Source organism: Piliocolobus tephrosceles, chromosome 14, assembly GCF_002776525.5.
Source record: "Piliocolobus tephrosceles isolate RC106 chromosome 14, ASM277652v3, whole genome shotgun sequence".
In the NCBI taxonomy this organism is placed as follows: domain Eukaryota; kingdom Metazoa; phylum Chordata; class Mammalia; order Primates; family Cercopithecidae; genus Piliocolobus; species Piliocolobus tephrosceles.
In genome coordinates this window covers 47,677,286-47,697,385 of record NC_045447.1, presented here as the reverse complement: position 1 = coordinate 47,697,385, position 20,100 = coordinate 47,677,286, and the positions used below count along the sequence as shown (strand labels likewise).

Genomic DNA, 20,100 nt, shown 5'->3' with positions numbered 1-20,100 from the left:
AACAGGTTGTGGAATTAGATTTGAAAACAGTAGTGCCTTGCTGTAGTGGACCCAAAAGGCCTCAGGACAAAGTTGCTGTGTCTGACATGAAAAAGGATTTTGAGAGCTGCCTTGGAGGCAAGGTAGGGGCCTGTGGGAAGAGGTTGAATCCTCTGGACTCTACCCCGGTGACTCAGTGTCCGGGCTTTCATCCCACTTGACATGAATCTTCCTACAGCCTGATGCTTGAGGCTGTTTCTTCTCCCTTCTGAAGTCCTTAATGACTTCCTCCATTAGCCACGAGCCAAGCAGCAAGAGCCATCATAAACACAACTCAATCCACCTTTTTGAGCACGTCTGCTTTTCGCAGGACCCTCACCACACTGTTTACTCACCCAAGGTTTTCTAACTGTTGTACCTTTGTGCATGCCCCTCCCTGCCTGAAAGTCTCTTCTCCAACTCATCATATTCTGTTCTGTGAACTCCATAAAACTTTGTTCAGATATCAGCTACTCTGCATTGGGTTCTCAGAATCTCATAGCAGAAAGTCACCTTTCCTTATTGGACACTTCGTGGTGCTTGGTCTGAAATACTTTGATAGCGTTCCACATTCTTTAACTTACATTGTTGGTATTTTATTTGCATGTATGATTTCTGGATTTGTGTCTGAATTACCTTGGGAGCCCACAAGGTACCTAGCACAGTATCTTATATGCAGTAGATTTTCAATGACCATTTCCCAAAGGAATGATTAAGATGTATGATGGATTTTATCTGTGAGACACCAGTATTATTGCAAATATTCCATTGTGCACTTTGTTTGCACTGTTGATCACGATTAGTTGAATCTGGTCAACATAGCACCTTTTTCTAAATTTCCGTAAGGTTAGAATCCATAGTCTTAATCGGTCCCTATCCATTAAACTGTACAATAAAGTCATTGAGTTCAATTTAGACTAACTTTAAATTTGTAGTTTTAGCATTTACATTTTTGAGGTGGGAAGGAAGTAATTGTTACTAATTTCAGTGCAGAGTAAGACTCAGATTCATGACTGCTTTTCGTAAAGATTTAAAATGAGTAATTTTTCTGTAGTATTTCAGAGTTTACTTGCAGAATTGGCCTTTAAAATTATACTTACCAAAGTATTCCTTCTTCTGAAGTGAGAACCACTGACGATATATATGTTTTTTCCTCTAGCCAGATATATGTATATCTTATATAAACATATTCCTATATAATACATATTTTTTCTTCTTTTAGCAAGGATTTAAAGGATTCCAAGTTGCTCCCGAACATCATTATGACCATAAGACCTTTACCTATGATAACACTGAATTCACCCTTGCTCATGGTTCTGTGGTCATTGCTGCCATTACGAGCTGCACAAACACCAGTAATCCGTCTGTGATGTTAGGGGCAGGTAAGTGCATTTGACTCCATCCTCATGGTCATCATACATGTGTGTAGGTGGAAATAGCCTGAGACAGGGCCCAGAGCCTTAGCAGAGTTCTAGGTGTAGTTCCCTGAACCTCATCTTTTCCAGATACCGATATTTATTGGCCTATAAATATCTACACAATAAATAGTGTCCAAAGCAAAGTTTCTAAAATAGAATGCACACTGCATAATAGTCTGTCTTGAGAATTAACACAGAAAATAAATAGAGGAAAGCAAAGGAAGCTGGATTTCTGAGAAAGCCTACATTCTCATGTCAGACTTTGGAAGAAAAATAAAGCGTTATCACAGACTTTGTTCTTCGTGAAAGCCCTGAGCAGCAGGATTGAGCTCTGACTTGAATGCTGGGAGGTGTTTCTGAATGAGGCACAGGGCACTGGCTGATAAAACCTGGGGCAGCTGACCTGTTCTACAATTCTGGTTAAGTTGTTAATATTTACATACGCGGTTTCCTTACTATAAGGTCTCTTTAGTTTCGAAGTTTTTAGTCATCCCCCAAGCTTCTCTTATATCTGTCCACAAACCAGACAGTGTCAACAGTTCCTTTCTATGAAGCAGACACAGGCATTAGGAAAACCTTCTTTGCCTGAGCCCATATATTGCCACCTAAGCTTTCCCTGTCTGGTCTGGAGCAAACCACTCTTTTTTTTTTTTTTTTGAGATGGAGTCTCGCTCTGTCGCCCAGGCTGGAGTGCAGTGGCCGGATCTCAGCTCACTGCAAGCTCCGCCTCCCGGGTTTCCGCCATTCTCCCGCCTCAGCCTCCCGAGTAGCTGGGACCACAGGCGCCCGCCACCTCGCCCGGCTCGATTTTTTGTAGTTTTTAGTAGAGACGGGGTTTCACTGTGTTAGCTAGGATGGTCTCGATCTCCTGACCTCGTGATCTGCCCGTCTCGGCCTCCCAAAGTGCTGGGATTACAAGCTTGAGCCACCGCACCCGGCCACAAACCACTCTTCTGTGGACAAGTCACCAGCTTGTCTGTGGCTTTTTGTCCCCTCATGCCCGCACCCCCACTGCTCATGTTTTTGTTACCCAGTGTTCCAGTAGCAGTCTCTGTATCTGCCAAAGTCCAGCAGATCTTCCACTTCAAGATACATCTGAACATTCGATTTTTACTTCTCTGCTGACTGTTCCTTGCCAGCCAGCACACAGTTGATATAGTTACAGAAAGGCCTCCTTCAATTATGATTTTCATCCAAATCAAACATAATTAGAAAGATCATTTTCCCTCTAAAAAAATTAAAAACTCATTTTGTAATATGTTCCTAAATGGTTTGATTTATCTCTTTAAAAAAAAAAGTAAGCAAATCTCTTTCTTCATTTCCTTGCCTAGTTTTGAGTTTACTGCATACATCTAAATGACCGTTGGCCAGGGAGCCTTTAGATTTCTGTTTGGCAGCAAAAACAGCAGATAGTGCCAACAGGAAGGGAGCATGGTCAGGTGGTGGCAGGAAATGCAGACTGAAGAAAATCAGGCTCTTTTCTGAAGTGTGCCTGGCACCTAGAGCAGGCAGCCACCCACACTGCATCTGTGTTTACCATTTCACAGGATTGTTAGCAAAGAAAGCTGTGGATGCTGGCCTGAACGTGATGCCTTACATCAAAACTAGCCTGTCTCCTGGGAGTGGTGTGGTCACCTACTACCTACAAGAAAGTGGCGTCATGCCTTATCTGTCTCAGCTTGGGTGAGGGAGAGTTTTCTTTTGTACCATTGCTTTCGTTGAATTTTATCCCTCATGTATCTTGCTATGTCACCTTGTAACAGATGTGAGATTATCTGATGATATCTAATTGCATAGTCGTTAATCAGATGGTAGTTAGACTTAAACCCTTACATTCCATCTAAAGAGGTAAGTGCCCTAGACGGCACTTACCATGGATGGACTTTGCAGGACTGGAAGTTGCTTTGGGTGAGTCAGTGAATGAGTGGAGAGTGAACGTGAAGGCCTAGGACATTACTGCACACTACTGTTGACTTTATAAACACTGGACACTTAGGCTACACTAACTTAATTTTTAAAAAAGTTTCTTTCTTCAATAGTGTTAACCGTTGCTTACTTTTATTTTACAAACTTTTAAGTTTATTGAAACTCTTGACTCTTATAACACTTAGCTTAAAATAAACATATTGTATAGCTATTCCACAATATTTTCTTTATATCTTTATTTCATAAGGTTTTTTCTATTTTTGAAGTTTTTACTTTTTTACTTTTTAAACTTTATTGTTACAAACCAAGACAGGCTGGACCCAGTAGCTCACACCTGTAATATCAGTGCTTTGAGAGGCCAAGGCAAGAGGATTGCTTCAAGCCAGGAGTTTGAAACCAGCCAGGACAACATAGTGAGACCCCAGTTTCTACAAAAAAAAAAAATTTTAGCCATTAGCCAGGCATGGTGGTGCATGCCTGTAGTCCTAGCTACTCAGGAGGCTGAGGCTGCAGGATGGCTTGAGTCCAGAGTTTGAGGTTGCAGTGAGCTATGATCATGCCACTGTACTCCAGTTTGGGTGACAGCAAGACCCTGTCTCAAAAAAAAAAAACAAAAAAAAAAAACACCACAACAAAAAAAAAACCTAAGAGATAAACACACACTTCAGGCCTACGCCGGGTCAGGATTGTCAGTATTACTGTCTTCTACCTCCACATCTGTCCCACTGGAAGGTCTTCAGGGGCAATAGCATCCATGGAGCTGTCATCTCCTATGATAATAATGCCTTCTGGAATACTTCCTGAAGAACCTTCCTGAGGCTGTTTTACACTTAACTGGTTTTTTTTTGTTTTTTGTTTTTTTAAAAGAGTACACTGTAAAAGAACTATAAAACATCAGCATGAGTTTGTTTATAGCAGCATCATCATAAACAAGAAATGCCTTGCGCTGTGACATCACGATGGCTACAGCATCACTAGGTGATAGGAATTTGTCAGCTCCGGTGTGTATATGTGGTCTGTCACTAACTGAAACATCATTGTGCAGTGCATGAACGTATTCATTGCCAAATACGCTTTCTCCAATTTCCATATTATTCCTTACATTTTATTCATGTGCCTCATAAAATTCAAATCTCCTTGGGATTATATAATAACAGTACTTAATGAAGATATTAAATGGCATATATGATTTCAACTTTTAAAATTGTTGTTTATTCAATTTGATTCCTTTTTATAAGTAAAAAATATGAATAGTATTCTTATGCTGTATGATATATCAGAATGCTCTCAAGAATGAAACTTTTAGAAATAGCACTATACTGAACTTAGTTCATGCACTGCAATTCCTTTTTGAACAGTGGTCTCTGGAAACTGTGGCCAGCAGAAAGGCTCACTGAAAGTTGTTCTTTTTTTTTTGTGCTTCTCTCTTGGTGCCTAGGTTTGACGTGGTGGGCTATGGCTGCATGACCTGCATTGGCAACAGTGGGCCTTTACCTGAACCTGTGGTAGAAGCCATCACACAGGTAATTGCAGAGGTGCCTGTAGGTCTTCAGAGCAGTTGTTTCTTTTCATGTAATTTGACAAAAATGCTGGTATTTTCAAGAAGGTCCATGGAAGCAGGGGATGTGGTTTAGGGTATGGTCTTTTGAGTTTAGCTAAAATTACTAGCTGGGTAACCTTGGGCAAGTTGATTAGCCTATCTGTGCCTGGGTTTTCACAACTGTATATTGGATCTGATAATGGTATCTGTTTTATAGAGTTGTGAGAATTAAGATGATGATAAACATAAGTCACTTAGTGCAGTGTCTGGCACTCCAGTAAGTGCTCAGTACTTGCTGGTTTTGACTACAAAGAGCTCTACAGCTGTTCGTTATAGGTGTTGAGTTAGTGCAACAGTAACTGTGATTTTGCCATTTCAGTGATGAAGACCACAATTACTTTTGCACCAACCTGGATAATTTGAAAATTGGTTCAAAGTGAGACAAGTCTCCACACAAATGAATGAATCTAAACTAAATTGTTTTGGCTTGATTTTTGTCCCAAAAATGCTGAACCTTGAAAAATATTATTTGGTTTGCTTTGCATTGATTATAGAATCTATGTAAGTCATTGTGACTTCCTTTAGCTATCAACTGTTAGGTCTTTCCCACCTGTTCTTGGGCCCCAGACAGCAATAACTAGTATGTTGCCTTCTAACTACCTGATATTTTCTCGTGAGCAGAAATCACTAAACATGTCTCTGCTTCCTTTGACCCAGAGTATCTCCCACAGGGACACCCGATGTACCCTTTTCCCCTCTAGTGGGAGAGAACCAAGTGAAAGGGCAACTTAAAGGACTATCCTTGCGATGTGGAAACTCTTGCAAATGGTCTGAGACAATAAGCCTAGTGAGTCTCTCTTAATGACCTGATTTTTCTCTTGCCTTACACAGGGAGACCTTGTAGCTGTTGGAGTACTATCTGGGAACAGGAATTTTGAAGGTCGAGTGCACCCCAACACCCGGGCCAACTATTTAGCTTCTCCCCCCTTAGTAATAGCATACGCAATTGCTGGGACCATCAGAATCGACTTTGAGAAAGAACCACTGGGTAAGATTTTGTTTGTGCAGCCATAATTTTTTTCCAGTGAATTCAGAAATATTACTGGAAGAAAGTTGCCGCTTTCCTTAATAAGAAATGAAGCATAGAACCTCCAGGGAGAAGACAAAGAAGAGAATCGTTTCTTTATTCCCCAGTATACAGCTAAGACTTAACTGCAGTAGTTAAAACAAGAATCTACTGAGGGTCAAGGATGACGAAAGGAAAGTAGGTGCCAAAAGGAATAGACATCTTGCTATTCTGGTTTCTTCTGTAGTTCCTCCCTTTCTAGCTCTCACTTTAATGATAGGCGTTGTTTTAATATGTACTCTGTAGAAACATACTGCAGATATTTCAACTTCTCAGAATTCCAAAGAAATGATACAATATCTCCTTTCCTCAGATCAGCTTGCTTGCTCTGCCAGCCTCAATCTGTTCTAAGCCGAATAGATAATATGAAAACAATGTCCCTGAAATTTACTTTTTGGAAATCATAACTTTAGACGTACAGTTGATCCACATTATTTGTGAGTTCTATACTTGCAGATTTGCCTAATCACTAAAATGTATTTTAACCCCCAAATCAATACTTGTAGTATGTTCACGATCATTCACAGATCAGCACAAGGGTGAAAACTTTATATCACTCAACATACATGTTCTATGCTGAGATCTGATAAGGCGTCACTCTGACTTCTTGTTTCAGCTCTCATGTGATATATAAGGATCCTTTGCTCGGTCTACTTAATGCCGTGCTTTTTGCATTTTTGTGCTTTCTGTGGTGATTTCGCTGTTCAAAATGGTCCTTGAGCATAGCCCTGAAGTGCTGTCTGGCGTTCTTAAGCACAAGCTGACTGTGATGTGCATTGTGTTTAGATAGGCTTCATTCAGAAGAGTTATAGTGCTTTTGGCTGGAAGTTTAATGTCAGTGAGTCAACAATTTCTATTAAATAAGGTGAATAATAAACCTCACATGAAGCAAGGTTATGTATTGATTGCTGACCAGAGGCTCCCAGGAACCTAATCCTGTATTTCGTCTAGTGGCAATGATTCCGTATCTAGTCATTCAGCATTCACACAGGCTTTATAGAACATAACTACCAAGGAGAACGAGACTTGACTGTGTATAATCATGAAAATTGCACATTAGAAAGTTTTCTCATTAATAAACAATTTTTCCCCAGGAGTAAATGCAAAGGGACAGCAGGTATTTCTGAAAGATATCTGGCCGACTAGAGATGAGATCCAGGCAGTGGAGCGTCAGTATGTCATCCCGGGGATGTTTAAGGAAGTCTATCAGAAAATAGAGGTGAGTTCCTACACTGCCCTCACCACCCGAGGATCTAAGGGAAAGCTGCTCCCTTTGTGTCCTGTCTGCAGACCTCAAGGCTAATGGGAGTATCAACTATATAAAGTAACATTTATTTCTTCAGATAACTGGGGAGGGGGTTCTCCGTCATTTTTCTTCTGTGACTCGCATTTTTACAAACTCCACCTCCCCCAAATGTTCCCAGATTTGGACAAGTCAGTGACAGCCTAGAGAAGAAAGGCCTCAGGTTCAGCTCTCCAAAACCCCACCCCTGTGTCGGACACCCTGGGTTGTGTGTCAGCTGTGGCGAGGACCCCTGGTGGTCACTTATTGTGTCACTAAGTGGAGTCCATTGGTTGAATGCACCTCTCAGAATGCATTTTTGCACACTTAAAAAAAATTAAGGCCACTCAGTAGGAAGTACCAAGCTACTAAAATCAAACTTTCCGTACATTTTACAAATAGGAGGAGATGTATGGGGCTCAGCATTATATTCTGAGAGTCTTGGATATTATTCCTTTTCCCGCCTTCTGCATTCAGCTGACCCAAGGGCTTCTGACTGCGGCTGGTGGTTTAAACGAGAGTAGAACTGTCTGTGGGAAAGGGTGATGTGGGTGTGATGTTCACACACTGCACCCTCCACAAGGTGCTCCATGGGAGATGGTGTTAGGGAGCTTGGCAGGCATTGTGTTAAATGCATTCCTCCAGAGGCCGAGTTAATGGACCTGTGGACAGAATTCAAACCAATTTTAATGCATAGCAGCTGTCATTTGCTACCCAGTGTCTGTGTGACCTGGAAGGCTACTTCCCAAAACACTCAGAGTAATTTCCCCTTTGGTACAATCTGGATTATTATTTCATAAGTTATTGATAAGCATATGCATTAGTTATCTATTGCTGTGCAACAGATTACCCCAAAATATAGAGTTGAAACAACAAACATATATGGTCTCCCAGTTTCTGTGCGTCAAGAATCCAGGCACAGCTTCACTGTGTACTTTCACAGGGTTCCAGTAGTTGTCAGCTGGGGCTGCAGTCTCTGGAGAAGGGTCCTCTTAGGCTCACTTATGTGGCTGTTGGCAGGATTAATTTCCTCAAGGGCTGTTGCACTGAGGTCCTCCATTTCTCACTGGCTGTTTGCTAGAAGCCTCCCTCAGCACCTTGCTGTGAGGGTCTCTTCACAGCTCACATGGTAGCTGGCTTCCATCAGAGCAAGAGAGCAAGAGAGACAGAAGGCAGGTCTAAATAACCTAATCTAGGAGGTAGTCACTAGCTTCAGTCTACACTCAACAGGAGGGGGTCAACAAGGGATATGAATCCCGGGAGGCAGGATGCCTCCTGCCATCCCAGAGGCTGCCTATCACAGTGCATATGTATGTTGTTGTTTGTTTTTCAGAGACCAGGTCTCACTTTGTCACCCAGGCTGGAGTGCAGTAGTGTGATCATAGCTCACTGCCGCCCCAAATTCCTGAGCTCAAGCAATCCTCCCATCTCAGCCTCCCAAGTAGCTCGGACTAGAGGCACATGCCACCACACCCAATTTTTTTTTAAATTTTTGTAGAGACATGGTTTTGCCATCTTGCCCAGGCTGGTCTTGAACTCCTGGGCTCAAGCCATCCTCCCACCTCAGCCTCCCTAAGTACTGGGATTAATAGATGTGAGCTACCACGCCCAGCCCACAGTATCTATGGATTTTTAAGTTACTTAGCATGACACACTAGTAGTATAAAGGAACTCTTGTGTGTGGCTATTAAGAATAAAAATGGTTTTTAGTGTACCTTTTAGCTTGAATGTATGTTTTGTGTTTGCATATTAAATTTTCTCTAGAATGGGATGTGATTAGATCTGCCTTTCTTTTCTTTTTTAAGTCTGTGAATGAAAGCTGGAATGCCTTAGCAACCCCATCAGATAAGATGTTTTTCTGGAATTCCAAATCTACATATATCAAATCACCACCATTCTTTGAAAACCTGGTATGGCTTTTTATTTTTTAACCAAATGAATTCTTTGAAGGATTTCTTTCCTAATCATATCTACTTTATTACCCCATACTCTTGCTTTGACCACCCATTTTATTAAAACCTTTGCAAATCCAAGCAGATATTGCCAGGGAAAGTTTTAGGAGGCGGGGATACTTGGCTGCCGTGGGCCTACAGTTTCTCTATGCAGGGGGTCCATGTGGATGTACGCAGGCACCCTGGTGATCACCTGGACTTAAACCTAGTAGAGTCTGAGGGACTGTTCCAGGAGAACATCCCCACTGCCCACCATAGTGAACCTTATACCCATAAAAACCAGGGACATTGTCCCTGAAACTGATGATCTAGAAGTTTATGCTGTCCTGGGTGGGTCACTGTGGGAAGGGGATGCAGTAGAAGTCAGGATTCCAGTTGTCCTCAGCATCTGAGGAGTTCTAGGGATGTGAAGAGAGAGAATGTCATGTGCAGCTGCATTACTGTTGCTTTTGAGGGGACATTGCCAGTACTTTACCTTTTCTTCAAGATTGAGATATGAATGTTTTGAGTAAATTCACCTTACTTTTCTTAGCATCTTTGATAAAAACTAGAACACTAGAAATTTCTGTGCATTGCTGTGGAACTGTCATCTGGTTCAGGTCCATGGGCCACCATCGTTGAGACTGATCTGGTAACTTGCTTGAGAAAACCTGGGCCAATGCTGACTTTTTGTATTCTTTGCTAGACTTTGGATCTTCAGCCCCCTAAATCTATAGTGGATGCCTATGTGCTGCTAAATTTGGGAGATTCGGTAACGACTGACCACATCTCTCCAGCTGGAAATATTGCAAGAAACAGTCCTGCTGCTCGCTACTTAACTAACAGAGGGTAAGTATGAGTGAGGCAGGAAGTACTAAAGGCAAAAATGGTGTAATGGAGTAAATGAGGCCAGCATTTCTCTTTTCACCCTTTAGAATCAGACTCTTCAGTGTTCACTGAGGCTTAACCCTGGGGCTTAAAAACCAATTGCGTTTTCTGTTTGCTCCTTAACAGCTTCCATGGGAGAAACGATCAACATGTGAATCCCAACAAGGGGAAGGGGAGAGGGACCTAGTGTGTACATTAGGCCCAGCTGTCATCCCTGCCCCCAGGTTGGCTGATCTTTAAAGTACAAGGCTCTGCTCTTAACCTGGGGCAGAGGCAGAACCTGACATGCACTGCCAGGTCCTGGTTGAGAAACCTAATGTTTACAGAGCACTGCTTGGAAGATTTGCAGCTTACTCATCTGTTTATCAGTTCTTCAGTAGTGTGCTGATATTCATAGGTATACCAGTATTATCAACTACTATCTCATATATTAATATTACTCGAGATCAGTGGTTCCCCAATCTGAGTTTCCACGAGAATCATGTGAGGAGATAAAAATTCCTGGTTCTTATTCGTATCTCCTGAATCAGCTCTTTCAGCGATTCCCCAGAGCAAATTTGAGGAACAGAATCCAAATGCCTTTTTTCTATTGATTTTTGACCCCTTTTGAGGCATGAACACTTCAGAGAATTGAATGAAAGCAAATCTAATGCCTTCTCAGAAAAATGCACATACCCACAACATTTTGGATAGTTTCAGGGATTCCAAGACATACTCACCTGCTCCTGAAGCCCATTAAACTCTCTCAGTCCTTAAATTTGATCTAACCATTAATTAAATCATATTAACACATCCACCCCCTAGTATTTTAAGGAACAGCTCAGTGAACTGATCATTGTGTTAATTGTAAGGTATGTTTCCTGACACTGCAAAGTTTCCTTTCACTGAGGGCTCATAGACAAGATTTCCTCTGGTTTGGGGACCAGAAATAACTGTTCTGCCTCTTTGGCACTGCTTTGATTTTTCTCTCAGGGAAGTTGTAAGTTATGGTGCCAGTTGTGTGTCTTTCCTTTGCATTGAGTTCCTGATAACTCAGGGACAAATTTGAAACTATTTCTGGTTACTTTATGGAATGTATTTTGTGATTCCCCCTATTTGTGGCTCCATCTGATTTGCCTACCGTAATTCTTCTCTTTGCTTTCATTTTCTCACTTATTTTTAATTTAGCTCTTTATCTTATATGAAGCTTTATAGGCTACCCTACTAACAAAATATTCTTTTTTAGATTTCATTCTTATTTTCCTAACCAGATTTGAAAGACAGTTAACCCAGGAGAATACCGAGTTATGCCTCTCACCACCCCTTCTCACCTCTCTCTGTTCTCCGTGGAAGCTTTGGGGACAGCTTTTCTGCCATGGAGAACAATGCTTAGGAGATTTAGAGAAACAGCCAGGTCTATGTTTTTTGTTTGTTTGTTTGTTTGTTTTTCTTTTCTTGGTGTAAGCTAAGGTTAATCTTTGCTTGCTTCACTAAGCCAGCTCCTTTCTTGCTTGCCTCCTTAGCCTAACTCCACGAGAATTTAACTCCTATGGCTCCCGCCGAGGTAATGACGCTGTCATGGCACGGGGAACATTTGCCAACATTCGCTTGTTAAACAGATTTTTGAACAAGCAGGCACCACAGACTATCCATCTGCCTTCTGGGGAAATCGTGAGTATTGTTTTCTGCTTCCTGCAGACACTAGCATTTGTCAGCCTTGGTGGAGGTTGGATATTTACAGTTACTTGTCTTTTGGTTTTAGTTTTTCTTCACAGCTCCATCCTACCTCAGACTAACTACAGTCCTCCTTGCCAGGTGTCTATATGCATAGAATCTATCACTGACAAATTCAAACCTTTTCTTGTTGCTTAAAGATTCTAAACCGTGGTTTCACCGAGTCTCGTTTCTTAGGAATTGAGCTTTGAGTGAAATTTCATTTAAAGTATTTGAAGGGGAAATACCGGGTTAAATTAAAGGGTGTTTATCAGGAAGTGTTATTGTATGACCTTATTGGCATGTAATTTAATTCGTCTAATCCACATGAAAAGGAGTGGAGAGGCGCTTGGAGGTGTGTTTTGGTGCTAATGGGAGCACCATGGTCAGTGTGTTGCAGCAGGGACTGTTTGTTCCCAGCTCTGCGTTATAGTAGCTGTGGGGCCTTGAAGTTATTTCCATCTCTGAGCCTCGTTTTTCTCACCTGTGAGAAAATACTACCTACCTTGGAAATACTACCTACCTTGGAAGAAAGCTGTGAGGCTTAAAATGAAATGGAATGAAATATAAAACCTAGCATAGAGTCTGGTACATGTCATAGGTCCTTAGTGTCACTTCCCTTCCCAGTGAGTGCTGTGAAATTGCCTGTAAACTGTTTAACTTATTTGAGAAATAACCCTGCCGACTTATTTTAAAATAATAATAGCTAATATGTCTGCAGCACTTAACCACATTCCAGGTGTTCTCCTAATCTTTTTGCATATATTGATTTATATAATGCTCATAACAACCCCTTGAAGTAGGTACCATGATTATCTGTGCTTTAAATTGAGAACTGAAGCATAAAGAAGTCGTATTACTCGTTTAGGTCACACAGTGGAAAAGCTGAAATTAAAACCCAACAAGTCTGGCTCAAGTCAGTGCCCTTTACCACCACACATACTGCCTCACTTGTAACTGATTGTATTTTTGTAACACAAACGCGTTCTTTAGAGATAAGCATTGATAACCAGGACCTAGCACAGCAGATGCTTGTTCAATGAATAGCAGAGGTTACAGAATATTAAATGAAAAAATATACATGTTGAATGATGGAATACCCGAGAGACCAAGGGGAAAGACTTGTAGTTATAGACTTTGGGGGACCCCTAATAAACGTCACAGTGTACCACACTCATTTACAAGCCCTGCTTGACATAGAACTTCTAGTCAGATGTCTAGAGTCTCATCTTAAATGAGACAGAATCAAAGATGAATAGACATTTGAGCCAAGACTTGAACAGGGGGATGGGGGGGTGCAAAAAGTAAAAGAAAAAAAAATTATATCCTTAGAGAAGAGTTCATTTTCTGTTGCTATGAAATAACAATCAGAAGACAAGAAAGAATGTTTTAAATGTAAAAAGAAAATTCAAAGGAGAAGTTAATTGGTTGAGAACATTTCCTAGAATATGTAACAGAAAGATAAGAGAAAAAAATGTAAGAACTGAACTCAGGAGGCCCTAACACCTGCCTAAATAGAAGTGTTGAAAAGAGAACCAAAAAAATGCAAGAGAGGAAATTATTTCAAAACAAAACGGAAAACTACAAGTAAAATTTCTCCAACTGAATGGTCTGAGAATCCAGATTGAAAAGGCCAACTGAAGGCCCACCTAAATAATTTTAAAAGACTCACTCCAAGTTATATCATTGTGAAATTAAGAGCAACAAAAGGAGAAAACGTTTCCAGAGAAAAACAGCTTACATGAAATAACAGGAAATAAGACATGTTCCAGACTTCTTGATGCTAGAAACTTAGACTGAGGAAAATGATTTGCATCCTAAAATCTACGCCCATCAGATCACCAGTCAAGTGCACTTAAAGTAATGACACATTCAGATATTCAAAAGCTTAAAAAGTAGCCCTCAATACCTTCCTTAGGAAGCTACTTGGCAACGTGTTTCACCAAAATGAGGGAGTAAATTAAAGGGGAAGACATAGGATCCAGATGAAGGGAATCCCCAGGATGCTGGTGAGGGAAGAGTACTCTGTAACAGGAATACACCAAGCCCAGAGAGCAAGCAGTCAGCGCAAGTTGGAACAGGACTGAGAGCTCCAGGAATGATAGCTCCATGACAGAGATTTTAAAATGGTAAATTGCCTGATGTGTTTGAATGTCTTTAAAGGTGATTTGTACTGCAGGGCTTAATTAATGGGTAAGGACATAGAAACAGGAAAAACATAGAAAAAATGAAAATTACTGACTCCAGTGAAACATGTCTTAAATCACCAAGAAAAGGAAATTGTAGTACATTACCTGGCTCAGCTGTAAATAGTATTTACATCATCATAATCATGCAAACACCAAATGCTGACTTACCAAAATAACTGTATTGGGAGGTTGGGGAGAAGGGAAATGTGTGAAAGAGGAGAGATCGTTAAGAGAAGTAAATCCTCAAAGTAGGAAATTGACAGATAATTTTTAAAAAATGGAGAAATCAAGAACTAGTAGTTTAAACATAATACCTAGAGATACACAGGCACAGTAACAGAAGAAATAGCTAAATGCTGTGTTCTCTTTAGACGAGCATAAGAGTGCAGGGAGCTGTTTCTTTCTAAGCTGTTGATGGCTGTCAGCATGGCACATTTAATAGAAGTCAGGAGACCTGAGTTCTAGACCTGCTTAGTCCCTCTGATCTTGGGTAACATGACATGCTTTGCCATGAGATTGTCAACTTTGCAGTCCTTTTTAAAGCACACACACTCACATTTTTAATACCCAAAGCTATAATCTCTGAAAATATCAGATAAGTTGTTTCTTTCTGGTCTTTGAAAGGATCCAGACAATTCAGTTAGAAGAAGGTTTTCACCATTTCTGTGACAGTTTCTATATTTATGAGTTCTCTCTAGCTGAAGACATACAGAATCCTATCCACATTTAGGTAATGCCATGTGAAATTAACCACAGGTTCCATCAGTACACCAAAATACGAATTTGTGAAAATCTGTTTGAGAGTTTTCTTTAGCTCCTGTCTCTCCTTTGAGGAATTTTATCTTAGGATTTACATAGCCAGGAAAAATAATGGTACTGCCCAATCAGCAGAGTAAAGTCTCAGTTCAGTGAGATATTCAGATTTCCTATGAGAAACAAATCTATTTGTGTAAGACGTTTCTCATGTACTAAAATATTAATCTTTTTCTACCTTTTATTTACTTGGGCTTCCATTTGCATTTGTAGCATCTCTTCCCTTGACCTCCAAGAAGAAAGGTGACTAATAAAAATTTGCATTTTATATAATTTCAGAACATGTTACCTTCTTTGTGTTTTCCTACCTTTTACAACTGACCTCACTGAGTTTCTGATATTGAGTCAAAATTAATGTTTAGGTCGGATTCTGTTTTTTGAGTTTTAAAATAATTTAGTCAATGGAAAAGAAAAAATCTGATCTAGTTTCCTTCTGTCCCCTGATGCCTTAGGATTCCAATGTTTTTATAAAACCAACAACAATTAGGCATTTCTGTCAAAAGAATATAAAATAGTTTTTAAGAATACAAAATTTAAGGCCGGGTGCAGTGGCTTAAGTGCCTGTAATCCCAGCACTTTGGGAAGCCAAGGTGGGAGGATCATTTGAGGTCAGGAGTTCAAGACCAGTCTGGCCAACATGGTGAAACCCCACCTCTACTAAAAATACAAAAATTAGCCGAGTGTGGTGGTGTGCGCCTGTAATCCCAGCTACTTGGGAAACTGAAGCAGGAGAATCACCTGAACCCAGGAGGCAGAGGTTACAGTGAGCTGAAATCGTGCCATCGTACTCCAGCCTGGATGATAGAGCAAGACTCTATCTCAAAAAAAAAAAAAAAAAATACAAAATTTGGTTGAAGTAAAAAGATCAAGATAATTGGGAATTTGTAGACCAGATGTCTGATTGCACGGATTTGGTCATCTGCAGACCCTTCTGGCCCCGCCCTCACCAGGGCTCAGGGCTCAGGGGACTTGTGTCCACTCTTTGCCTCTCCTGCATCTGTACAACTTCCTTTTCTCTTCCACAGCTTGATGTGTTTGATGCTGCTGAGCGGTACCAGCAGGCAGGCCTTCCCCTGATCGTTCTGGCTGGCAAAGAGTACGGTGCAGGCAGCTCCCGAGACTGGGCAGCTAAGGGCCCTTTCCTGCTGGTGAGTATGAAGCAGCCAGGAGGCAGCTCCCCTCTGAACTGTGAGGGTCCCCAGGCACAAATCCTGTTGCTTTACTTTCCAAGAAGATGTCAAGGAAGAGCAAGCTCAAAAAAGCATGTAGCGTTTATTCCTGGCCTGCTTCTTAGTGCCTCTGGATTTATTTTACTTGGTGAAGGGCAGTGCAGAGTTGAACTGGATCTGTCATTGATTAATGAACCTTGGGGGCGTGTCTGTAGAACAGTTTTGGGGTAGGGTCTGTGAAGTCTCTGAAACATATCCAGAAGTGTACATAGATGTCTTTCTTGGGGAGCGGTGTCATGGCTTTTATAACATTCTCAGAGGCTGAGGACCCCAAATTTATTCAAGTACCTTGTTCCAGGTGGATGTCAGGAATAAGCCAGGGCTATTGTATTGTCTGTCAGGTTCACAGAAGAGAAAAGGAGCCTGAACTTTTTCAGTAGTTTCTTCGGCAAGAATGGGTTCTAAGTCTTCTGGAAAGTTGGGAGAATCACTTTTTACAATTGCTCTTCACTGCCTATGAATATCTGTTTATGGGCTCTCCATGAGAGGGGGAAACTCACCCTGCACATACCCAGGCAGCTCTTTAGAACCTTCCACCATCTCGGGGCTCCACCTCTTGAGGTGTACCCATAGAAGGGGCCATGCAAGGAGCAGAGAGCTTTTACCTCTTGAGCATTTGCTTGCCCTAAAAGCAGAGAAGAATCGTGCCACCCAGCCTGAATCTTCAGGGTGGGGTAAACATGGCTTACCTGATGTCAATTTAAATCATTTATGGCTCACAAATTAATGCACTTGGGAAACACTAAGTTCATATCCAGAAGTGCAGTAAAAAAAAATGTGGCCATCTGGCAGGCAGTTCTCCAGACATCCAGGCTTCTGAAAATGTCTTTGAACATCACACCTATTATTTTCATTGGTTATTTTGCTCTGAGGAAAATAGAAATGTTCTCTGATTAGTTAGTAGTAGGTCAAAGGCCTGTCTTTTCTGGAAACTACTGAAAAGATCCAGATAATTGCAGAAGAAAAAGGATTTTAGGAAATGGGTTGGGAGCTGGTAGCCAAAATGCGACCCAAGCAGTCAGCACTCAGGTAGGGAACTCTGAGATCTGATAGAGGATAAGAGAACTGGCCCCCAGGGGTTCTCTGGAGTCCAGACTTTTCTGTAGAACTGCTGAGTTCTGGCTGCCCAGGAAGCCATATGCTCGTCTGTAGCTGTCCAGGCTGGGCCACTCGGCGGTGCTGGACTGGACTTCCCAGAGAGCAGTGGACAGCTATGATTTACAGCTTCTGAAGCACAGCAGCATGGCCTTTGCACAGAGCTAGTGACATGAATAGGGTGTGTTTAGAACGCTTTCTACTTCCCCAGAATACATCCACCTATCCCTAAAACCCTAGAAAATATCTACAGCCCCAAAGAATCTGCCCTCTCCCTGCAGCAGTGCTTCGCAAGTTTGGAAACACTTATGGGATTATTATTTTGTTTTAATACCTGTGCTTGGATCTCATCTCCAGAGATTCTGGTTTAACTGGTAAGGAGAAAGGCCTGGACATTGGGATTTTAAAAGCCTCCCCTGCTGATTCTGGTATGCAGCAGTGGTTGAGAACCATTGCGCTATAGTTCACGGTTCTCAAAATTGTAAGAATCACTAGTCCCCTCCCACCCATGCTCCCTGCAAGACATTCTGATGCAGCACATCTGGGGTAGTACCCAAGTATCTGTTTTCAACAAGCTCCTAAAGTGACCTTGGTGTTGGGCAATTAAAAGTGTGCCCTAGATATCAAGAGACCTCTTAGAGTATTTTAATATTATATGACAGTTATTATTAATAATAAACTAATGAGGAGTTCTAGTTAATGGAGTACCATCCTTTATTGCTGTATATTGCCGATTATAGATTCCCAGTAAAACATACTTTAAGCTTAGTATCAAGACTGTATTCAACGCGGTTTGGTCTTTGAAGCAGAAAGTGTAAAAGCAGTACACAAGAGGTAATCGTTTACTTTATCTGTGGTATGTTCTGAAAGTTGGTTTTTTGATTGAACTTTCTGTGCCTGCTGATACAGCTAAAATAGTGGGAAAAAATCAAGGGAAAAATGTTATGTTGTTTTGCGATGTGGATTCCAGATACGATGTAAGTTTGCTCAAACATGTTACATCACTTGTCAGACTCCAGGGTCCAAATACCAGATACCAGCACGACTCCCTGGGTAAAGGGGGACAATAAGGGCATCTACATCCCCGGGTTAGTGGAGGGTGGAATGAGAGGAATTATTTAAGTGCTTACGTAGTGCCTTTACATTGTGAGCAATCAGTGAGGACTAGCTGTTGTGTTATTTATCACTAGAGGATAACATTTTATGTAAAATATTAATAGGTACTTACAAATAATTTAGGTGTGAGAACAGTTCTAACTTACAAAGAAGCTTATAATGTGGGGTAGGGCACAGACCAGTAAACAGACAATTACAAAGCAATATAATAGAAGAAAACACGGTGTTATGAGGCAAACATAAGGACCACTAACTGAAGATTAATTATGCCATTTTCTGTCATCCTAGATGTATTCAAGATGTAATTCCCTTAGAGTACAAAGTTAATGTAAAAAAAAAAAACGCATCATTGTGACCTTCAGTCTAGAAGATGTACGGCAAAATTAGGCTGGAGCATCTTTTTCTCCTGTGATATTAGACATCTGATTTCACTGAAATATAGTATACAATTACTGGAAATGAGGGCCTATAAAAGTCCATAAAACCAAGTGACTTTTCAAGATATAACAAAGGTAAAAGGTTACTGTCATCACTGTCTATGAACCATCTCATTATCAATATTCTAGACTTGGAAGTAAAATAATAAAAGGCTTAAAGCATCAGATAATTAATTCTTTGGTATTTAATACTAATATTTCAGAAATAGAACTCTAGAGTATTTCCAGATTTGCATATGCTGACTGATTTTTAGGTTTATCATCCTTCATTTTATAACGGAAGTGGGTTTCTTATACATTGATAGAATGTAGTATGATTGTAGTGACTTTTTTTACTCTGACATTAACTAAAAACGTGCTGTAAATGGCGAATTATAGAGGTAGCAAGGCACAGGTTACAAAATATATGCAAACATTTAATTTTATTTGTATGCTGTATTTCATTGTTGTGTTTACTTTTTATTATTATACAGTTCTGGGGTACATGTGCAGAATGTGCAGGTTTGTTACATAGATATACATGTGCCATGGTGGTTTGCTGCACCCATCAACCCGTCATCTACATTATCCTCCTAATGCTGTCCCTCCCATGGTCCCCCCACCTGCCAACAGGCCCTGGTGTGTGATGTTCGTTCCCCTCCCTGTGTCTATGGGTTCTCATTGTTCAACTCCCACGTCTGGGTGAGAACCTGCGGTGTTTGGTTTTCTGTTCTTGTGTTAGTTTGCTGAGAAGGATGGTTTCCAGCTTCATCCCTGTCCCTGCAAAGGACATGAACTCATCCTTTTTTATGACTGCATAGTATTCCATGGTGTATATGTGTCACATTTTCTTAATCCAGTCTATCATTGATGGGCATTTGGGTTGGTTCCACGTCTTTGCTATTGGGAACAGTGCCACAGTAAACATACATGTGCATGTGTCTTTATAGTACAATGATTTATAATCCTTTGGGTATATACCCAGGAATGGGATGGCTGGGTCAAATGGTACCTCTGGTTCTACATGCTTGAGGAATCACCACACTGTCTTCCACAACGGTTGAACTAATTTACACTCCCACCAACAGTGTAAAAACATTTCTGTTTCTTCCCATCCTTTCCAGCATCTGTTGTTTCCTGACTTTTTAATGATCGCCATTCTAACTGGCATGAGATGGTATCTCATTGTGGTTTTGATTCGCATTTCCTAAAGACCAGTGAGGATGAGCATTTTTTCATATGTATGTTGGTTGCATAACTGTCTTTTGAGAAGTGTCTGTTCATATCCTTTGCCCACTTTTTGATGGGGTTGCTTTTTACTTGTAAATTTAAGTTCTTTGTAGATTCTGGATATTAGCCCTTTGTCAGATGGATAGATTGCAAAAATTTTCTCCCATTCTGTAGGTTGCCTGTTCACTCTG

General features: G+C 40.9%; 2 protein-coding genes across 5 annotated transcripts in view; one reads left to right on the top strand and one right to left on the bottom strand.

The window, feature by feature from the left end:
* The window catches only part of ACO1 (aconitase 1), a 78,710-nt gene that overhangs the window by 47,919 nt on the left and 10,691 nt on the right, over positions 1-20,100 (top strand). For both annotated transcript variants that reach the window (XM_023203910.3, XM_023203911.2), the window contains 10 exons: positions 6-122; positions 1,241-1,400; positions 2,984-3,119; positions 4,801-4,885; positions 5,794-5,950; positions 7,123-7,247; positions 9,116-9,220; positions 9,948-10,090; positions 11,632-11,779; positions 15,849-15,971. In XM_023203910.3, coding sequence (XP_023059678.2) covers positions 6-122; positions 1,241-1,400; positions 2,984-3,119; positions 4,801-4,885; positions 5,794-5,950; positions 7,123-7,247; positions 9,116-9,220; positions 9,948-10,090; positions 11,632-11,779; positions 15,849-15,971 — 1,299 coding nt within the window. The remainder of the gene's footprint in view (positions 1-5; positions 123-1,240; positions 1,401-2,983; positions 3,120-4,800; positions 4,886-5,793; positions 5,951-7,122; positions 7,248-9,115; positions 9,221-9,947; positions 10,091-11,631; positions 11,780-15,848; positions 15,972-20,100) is intronic.
* Positions 4,023-20,100, bottom strand: part of DDX58 (DExD/H-box helicase 58) — a 105,446-nt gene continuing 89,368 nt past the window's right edge. The window contains exon 21 of one of the 3 annotated variants that reach the window (XR_002729950.3): positions 4,023-7,972. The gene's annotated coding sequence lies outside the window, so the exon portion shown is untranslated. Of the gene's footprint in view, positions 7,973-8,034; positions 8,448-20,100 lie in introns of those variants that run through there. The other 2 variants (XR_002729948.2, XR_002729949.2) reach the window with 2 other exon arrangements.